The sequence below is a fragment of the Amblyomma americanum genome, chromosome 8, assembly GCF_052857255.1.
Source record: "Amblyomma americanum isolate KBUSLIRL-KWMA chromosome 8, ASM5285725v1, whole genome shotgun sequence".
In the NCBI taxonomy this organism is placed as follows: Eukaryota; Metazoa; Arthropoda; class Arachnida; order Ixodida; family Ixodidae; genus Amblyomma; species Amblyomma americanum.
In genome coordinates, this window is record NC_135504.1 from 63,129,845 (window position 1) to 63,138,039 (window position 8,195).

Genomic DNA, 8,195 nt, shown 5'->3' on the forward strand with positions numbered 1-8,195 from the left:
ACAACAGTCACAGTATTATTAGTCCACGGTAATACGTCTTTAGGTGTACAATGTACAAGGTGTACAGCAGAGCTGTACAGCCTACAATGCCATGCAAGACAAGAGCATCATACAACATATTTAGCAAAGTGTTGCTTCTCCTAGTCTTCAGATGTATAGCGCTATACAATGAGGATACGTGAGCGTTGTTGGCATAAATTATTGAGTACGGCCAACGATTGCTGCAAGCTTCATTGGCGGCAAAAGCATTAAACACTGCGTAGACACAAGCGTCCTCAATATACGCAACGATTGCTTGACGCCATGGAATTTTAAATTTGTTCTGGATACTTCGGCGACTCCGAAGGAAAGAAACAGCTGGAATCACCAGTGGTAGATATTTATTTAGTGGTCAACAAACATCAGCCCTCAACAAACGATACCCCAAGGTAGTGGTCCTGGAAACGTCAACAGTGACAGACGATTTGTACCTAAGTTGAAACAGCACCAAAAATGAGGATATTGACACTACTTGTGCAAACACTGCATCACGAACGAGAGACATTGGGTGCGAGTTTTTATCACTGTTCTTCGGGCCGGACTTAGGGACGAACTGAGGCAGTCTAGAGCTTGACAAAGCGACAAGGACGCGACGTGTCCCCCAAACAAACTCCCGGCCGACCCATCTGACTCAAGTGTCGGCTCGTCCAAACACAGCGAGAGCAGTTATCGGTTCTTATTTCACAACTGCTCTCTTTGACAGATTGTGCCTGAACCGGACACGGCATTCTTTCTAGATTCAACGCTAGAGCCTTCATCCGGGTCCAGAAACACGAACCTAGATAGATGGACCTTGGTCCTTAGCGTTCTTCTAACCCTGGCAGACGGACGACACTCCGCACACAGCGGTATACCTCCCGCCAAACACTGCAACAACAAAGATAAACTCTGCGGTTGGTTTATCACCAACGAGACAATGAAACACGAATCGCAGTAAAACTGTACAAACAAAGACAAGTGTGATATCACACGTACTTCAACTTTCTAAAGACAACCAACCCTCACTTCGCTTTCACTAGCACAGAGCCAAGATGCAGATCGAGAACGCAGTAGCAAAGGCTCTTTAAAGGACGCCCTCCAGCCAAATGCGACGACCTATCATAATCACCAGCCTGACTACGGCCATTGCAGGGCAAAGACCTCTCCCATGTTTCTCCTATTAACCCTATCCTTTGCCAACAGCGGCCACCATATCCCCGCAACCTTCTGCCGCCCCCTGCTACGCTTGCCTTCTCTTGGAACGCACTCCGTTACCCTTAAGGAGCAGCGGTTATCTTGCCTTCGCAGTACATGCCCAGCCCAAGCCTATTTCTTCCTCCTGATTTCGACTAGGATGTCATTAACCAGCGTTTGTTCCCTCACCCACTCTGCCCGCTTCTGGTCTCTTAACGTTACACCTATCATTTTTCCATCGCTCGCTGCCTTAGCCCCCACGTTTCTTCCCCATAGGTGAGTACCGGTAAGATACAACTGTTGTATCCCTCAAGAGAAAAGTGCAGCGTCGTCCTATGATTATGACCTATTCTCATGCACCTGATAACCTGTCATCGCATGTGGTTGGCAGCTGCAAGGCGACTGACCGCTACGACATGACAATATGTCGATGCCATTGGTTGGAGGGCCTCCTTCGAGGGGCACTTTTGCCTCTGTGTGCATGTGTTTTATCCGAATATAGCCACAGCAGCCTGTGGACTACAAAACTCACCTATTCATTTACCATACATGAATATGGTATAGGAATATGGTATTCCTATACCATACCACATTTGCAACGACGCTAAGAAGAACACAGTCCTCAAACCAGCCTTTTGTAACATTTTTCAAGAAGCGATCCCTACAAGCAGCATTCGCAGTTGTTTTGAAGGGTTCCTTGAACATCTGTTTAGCACAGTCCCTGGCCGTATACAAGTGGAACCCCTTTTTCTGTGGCTACTGAATTTTTAAAAGCACCGTAACACAGCATTCAACACTTCACCGGTTTCAATGCCTATATAGAGTCGAGTGCATTGCACTGTTACCGAAGCAGACAGGTCCGCTACCCCTACGCTTGAAAACATCTGGCTCATTCAACCGTCCACATGTAAGGTACGAATCAACACCAAAGCGGAAAGGAACGAGCGGCCAAAGGATACACATGACGATAAGAAACAAAAATAACTCTTATGGGAACCGTTTAATTGACAGCCGCATGGCTACAAAGTTAAACAAATTTTCAAATAATCATACATTAGGGCAATTTTTAGTCGTGCTACAGGACTTCGAGACCGCCGTGGAAATCGCTGCTCAAGAATATTCAACTGTTCGCCTTGCGCTAGATATTAATCTAAATTATTTCCTTGTTCGAAATTTATGCAACCTTGAAGGCTTCCACAGAACGCGATGCATTCTACAAACACGCCTTACAATGTTTACGCGCGCTAAATTCGGTAACTTGTCAATCAGGTGGTCAAAAGAAATTAGTCGGAATGAAAGTGCGCTGGCTTCAGAAAAGTATCTTTCCAAAGGATGCTCAAAGAGGGTATCTGTGTGTAGTTAGTTTATATTTTGTTACAGGTCCTCGTACATTCCAGTATGGCGTGGGGCCATTCTGTGCTTTCAATATCATACAACGCAGTGCGGTTCGCGAGGTTACGTTAGGTTCACGGCGCATACACACTTTTGCGTCCACAAACCATTCCAACGCAGTCCTGGAAGGTGGTCATTAAGGAAGACTAATCGCGAACCAGAAACACGTGACACGTTATTATTACAAGCCCGGCTCTCCTAGTCAAGCGCTCTGTCAGCAGAGCACATACCCTCACGTTGTAATCAGTAATTACACCCTTATGTCACGGCTATACTCACGGTGAAGGGTTTATACATATGTTCTCGTGCGCGTACAGACGCTGTCGCAATTTTCACAAGGTCTCAAACTGAGGCTCCCTGTTTTCGCAGCCTGAGCTTACACTATCACGGTGACACAGAAAGACTCAAGACGAAGTCAGGGCTGAGGGGCATTCGTGGTAACATTCAATGGTTTAAGCCAAATTTTATCCGCCAGTGCAGAACTACGTATTACACATGCATGGCAGGGTTTCTGCACAGATAGCGAATCAACGAGTAAACGCGACTAGAGCTTCTTGCAGGCACTTGGAAGAGAGTTAGGGTTACACTCAGCTGGCATTGGCGAGGTCCAGGGTGGCAACACCTTCATCGATGATAGGTGTCCACGCGTAGGATCGGGTGCAACGCGAACGGGTGTCAGCACCGCAGGTGAAGTTTGTAACAGCCCAGTACAGAAAAGGAAGCAGCACGGCTGCAGACTTCGGAATGTTCTCACCGAACCACGCATAATGGCGGGCGTGGCCTATGTACATATTCTAAACAGTATCTGCACAAAAATATATACAACAGGTTGGGACGCAGACCCGTCATGGTTTCGCCCATAGAAGACTGGTCGGCAAACTGTGCGAGCCGCCACTATACTATACCGCGTAAATTACACACGATTTGTAGTTCTCTAAGTAGCTCTTTAGGTTTTGCACTTAGCAGTCAATGCGGCGTGCCCTGAGGTCCCTAGACGAGGATAACACCAGCGAAAGACGTTGCCAGCAAGTGAGTACGAAACATGCCTCGCTGTAGCACGTCATATGAAGATCTCCACAAAGAGTATAAGCGGGCGCGGTAGCATGGTCTTTGAGTGCGCCTCGAAGGGTGTGCAGGACGGCATGCAACCTCGGCGCTGATTGGTCGTCGTCAAGACGGGGGGCGTGGCCCTTACTGCTCCTTCTTCTTATTAGACGATTCCCCCTTCTCCTCGAAGGGCGGCAGTCCGAACTGCTCGGGCTTGAAGTCGTTCATCGAGTCGATGCACATCGTTGCCCGACGCCGGTTGTCGTCGTCCATGCGCGGGTCGGGGATCATGATGACCTGCATTCCGGCGGCCAGGGCGGCGGTGACGCCCTTGGGCGCGTCCTCGAACACCAGGACCTGCGGGAAAGATGGGGCGGTGTATCGAAGTGAGTCTCCCGTGGCAGACGTCTAGCCCGCAGCGATGGCCCCGCGTTTTGAACATCCACATCGTATGCAGGAGGTGCTGGGTTCGATTCGTGTAGGGTGTGGGCACTCAAGCCACTGAGGCCGCCACTTTGACATGAACTGAGAGCGGCGAAAGGTCGCGCCAAAAGAGAAAACGCGTTCCAAAGGAGAAAACGCGCAACTGAAAATTCGGCGTCTCTACCCCTGTAAGAGTAATTGAGATTTTGCCTAAAGGGACAGATCACTGAATTTTGAGGACATTTTTTTCGCCGCAATTAACGGAAAGCTTGCTGTCGAAGGTGCTTGATTCTGGCTAGTGTCCGAAGACGAAGCTTGTCCAGATAAAAGGCTAATTGTGGGACGAGGCAGCCCTGTGCAGACTTCAGGAACTAAATCCCCACCGTGAATTAAATATTAAGCCCTCGCTAGCAAAAAGATGAACGCAGGGAAGAACGGAATCATTTTCAGTTCCCTGCTCTGTTGCTTTTCTCCGATGTAAGCCTTGTTACAAACGCTTTAGAAGATTTTTACCGAATTGAAAATTGGTTGTTGGGGAAAGGAAATGGCGCAGTATCAGTCTCACATCTCGGCGGACACCTGAACCACGCCGTAAGGGAAGGGATAAAGGAGGAAATGAAAGAAGAAAGAGGTGCCGTAGTGAAGGGCTCCGGAATAATTTCGACCACCTGCGGATCTTTAACGTGCAATGACATCGCGAAGCACGTGGCCGCCTTTGCGTTTCGCCTCCATTTCTAGCGGGAATATTTCTATCAGTGCATGCGAGCCCGTTTTTATGTACCCCGATGCTGGAAACCATGATCAGCGAGCACGTCGGCAGAAGGGATGTACCGAAAAATATAAATCTTACCCGACCGACAGTACTTAGGCATTTTTAGTACAAGTAGAGTCCACTTCATGCTCGAAGCTGTTACGATACAGTGACGTACGCCACGTCGAAGGCAGTTTCAGTGGATCATTGTTAACGCTTCATCCCAGAATTCACCAGGAATTCAAAACACTGTGGCGACATCTAGCGACCAAAGCTAAAAGCATAACATCGTAGGTGCGAAGGGAGAATTGCTTTTCATCAAAGGGCACACAGGAGAGCGTATGCTATAAGAAAGCACGACGAACACTCCTGAAAGAAAGAAAACAGAGCACTTAAAACAAATTAGTAATATTTCACCGAGATGTAGTCGCGTGGTGGGATGCACTAATGATGGCATGATTTCACCGCAAGATGGCATTTCAGCTTGTTTAATGCGATTTTCAATGAAAAATTAGAATTATCAATCTTTGTTTATAGGATACTGGAATGCTCAATCCTTCCAAGACGAGGCAAAATCTTTTGGTTTGGTTTGGTTTTGGTATTATGGAGTGTAACGTCCCAAAGCGACTCAGGCTATGAGGGACGCCGTAATGGAGGGCTCCGGATAATTTCGACCACCTAGGGATCTTTAATGTGCACTGACATTTCCACCATAATTTCAAGACGTTTTTGTCAGTGGTCGGTCTCTTTCAAGAACGAATAACTGCTCGACAAGGGAGACAAAAGACAAGTTCAGCGACGCACCTTTTCGGGCGGCGGTTTCTCCTCGAACTTCGAGGCTGCGACGAGGAAGATGTCTGGATGCGGCTTGCCGTGCTTCACCTCGGGGTTTCCCCCGGACATGACCACGTGGTGGAAGAGCGCCACCAGTTCGCGGTGCTTGCCCGTCTTCAGCTCGAACGAGGTGGGCTTCGAGCTGGTCGCGATGGCCATGGGCACGCCCTTCTTGTGCAAGTGCCGCACCAGCCGGTCCACGCCTGCGGCGGACACATTCGGGCTCAGAGATACGTTCCACCGCCACGAAGAACACACGGAGACCAAGGGATGAGATGAGCAGACTATATAAGACACAAAGCCGAACGTTCATTTCTATCATAGCCGCGTTTACATGAAGGCGACAGTAGCGCATCACATTTCCTAGCGTACCTCGTGGAGCCGATGAGCTACTGTTTACACGTACCGCGTCAAGTATGGCGGGAGAGTGACCCTTCGCCCACTGCACGCGGCGGAGAGGTCCAGTCACCCCAATATTGACTGAAGTCTGCTTTGTTGTCCGGCTGGGGAGGTATTGTATAGCCACGACAGGTAGGAGGAGGGACACCTCCAAACCTGTTGTCATTCACCGCTGAAGTCGACTCGCCATTCTCGATCTATACCCCAGTCTGGCGCATTATCACTGTTTGCATGAATGTGATGCGCTAAAAAGTTGATGCGATGTGCTACTGTCGCATTCATGTAAACCCGGCTACAGAGGCGAAAAAAAGAACAATGACGATCAGATTCAAGATATAATGACCTCAATCACACATCGTTTTCTTAACCACAGCACGAGTACACACCCTCCGGGCCATCCAGCTGAGCAGCTTCATCACTCCAGCAATTCTATTTATTACCTCCACTAGTATTGCTCTGACACCGCTGGTCCCAACTGCTTCGCTCCGTAAGCCATTATGAAGCATGTCGTTTTCTACTGCCCCGAAGTCTATACAACCCCTAATCACCCTCACAAGCACCTTCCCCAATGGTGGATGTTGTTGGGGTCAGCTTCATTCGGCGGCCCTTGGTGCTCCTGGTGGAGAAGCTTACAGCTTCTTCCCTGTCACTCTCAATTTAGTCACTTCACAGCTGTTCGGTCACGAGTGATTAACCCGGAGAATGTCTGTAACACAAATGCTGCACTGACAAGAATTAAGCGGGACAATAGCTGCGACACAAATGCATGGGCCCCAGAGGTGCTAGAGGCCTCCCTCACCGGGCATGAGCTCGGCGCTGGGGAAGAGCTTCGCGTAGTGGCGGTCCATCTCGGCCAGGTACTCCTCGGAGCCCAGCGGCAGGCCCAGGCCGTCGATGACAAGGCGCGCGGCGTCCTTGCCCGGGATGCCCATCACCCGCTGCTTCAGCTCCCACGTGTACTGCTTGCCGTACCGGTCGGCCACCATCTGCACCGCCTGCGTGTACAGCTTCTCCGTGTCTGCGAGGAGGCGTCAACGGAAGTATTGTGAAGGCAAGATTAAGGGATGCGAAAGAGGGGCTTTAGTCTCGAGTTCATTAAGGAATTATAGAGCGACGCTGATGTTTGAGACGGCCCGGTCCCCCTCATCCACAAGTTGCCACCCCAAAGATTTAATGCGAAGATTAGAGATCCCGTTCATGATAAAAGCCGGCGTCCGTCCGTCCGTGTCACAAAAGAGCAAGTGGCCCACACGTCCATCCGGTTGTGGGAAACCTGACCACATACCAGGCGGCGATGAAATTAATTCAAATAAATTCAACGCAATTGCCACCTGCCCACCGCGGCACTGTGCATTGGTCGAGAGACAGACAGCCTTCTGAAGAACTATCTGTACAAAACAGCCTAACGGGAGCTTCGGAAGGACAACATGGGTGCCACAAGTCCCTCTACTGGCTGCAGTCACTTTAGGTGGCTCGACCTCATCTGCCCTCTGTGCTTCACTTTATACACAAGCGCAAGGAAGCGGCGCTGGAGAAAAAAAAGGCGCTATGTCGTAAGCACCCGATGCACTCTGTTTGTTCCCCTTAAAGTCTAGAAAAGAACATTTCGCTTCGCGAAGGCTGCAGTCGCCGAGCGCGTGGTTTTACGAAAAAGCTCGATTACGACTGATATAACTCCGCTGTTAATTAGCATTTTCTAAAAAAATTGCAGCTACGCACTCCAGGGCACATGCCTAACAACCACAGGTGCACAAGGGATTTTTCACAGGAGGGAGCCCAAAGCCACGTTATGTGAGCTACCATTTAGTCGCCGTATTCTTGGTGTAAAAAGAAATACATATATACCGTAGACGGAACTAGACCTGGGAACGGGCCGAACTTGAGCGTTTACAGTGGTTCCCCATATCATTATATCCAGCATAATCAGCCTGATTACACCCACTGCCGGGCAGAGGCCTCTCCCATATCTCTCCTATTAACCTTGTCGTTTGCCAGCTGCGTCCACCCTATGCCTGCAAGCTTCTTTGTCTCATCCGCCCACCTAACCTTCTGCCGCCCCCTGCTACGCTTGCCTTCTCTTGGAACCGACTCCGTTACCCTTAAGGACCAGCGGTTATCTTGCCTTCGCATTACATGC

General features: G+C 49.5%; 1 protein-coding gene across 1 annotated transcript in view; it reads right to left on the reverse strand.

The window, feature by feature from the left end:
• Nucleotides 1–363: 363 nt before the first annotated feature.
• Nucleotides 364–8,195, reverse strand: part of LOC144101778 (pseudouridine-5'-phosphatase-like) — a 15,888-nt gene continuing 8,056 nt past the window's right edge. The window contains exons 2-4 of the mRNA XM_077634985.1: nucleotides 6,858–7,076; nucleotides 5,630–5,862; nucleotides 364–4,008 (exon numbers count right to left, since the gene is read on the reverse strand). Coding sequence (XP_077491111.1) covers nucleotides 3,796–4,008; nucleotides 5,630–5,862; nucleotides 6,858–7,076 — 665 coding nt within the window. The 3' untranslated portion in view covers nucleotides 364–3,795. The remainder of the gene's footprint in view (nucleotides 4,009–5,629; nucleotides 5,863–6,857; nucleotides 7,077–8,195) is intronic.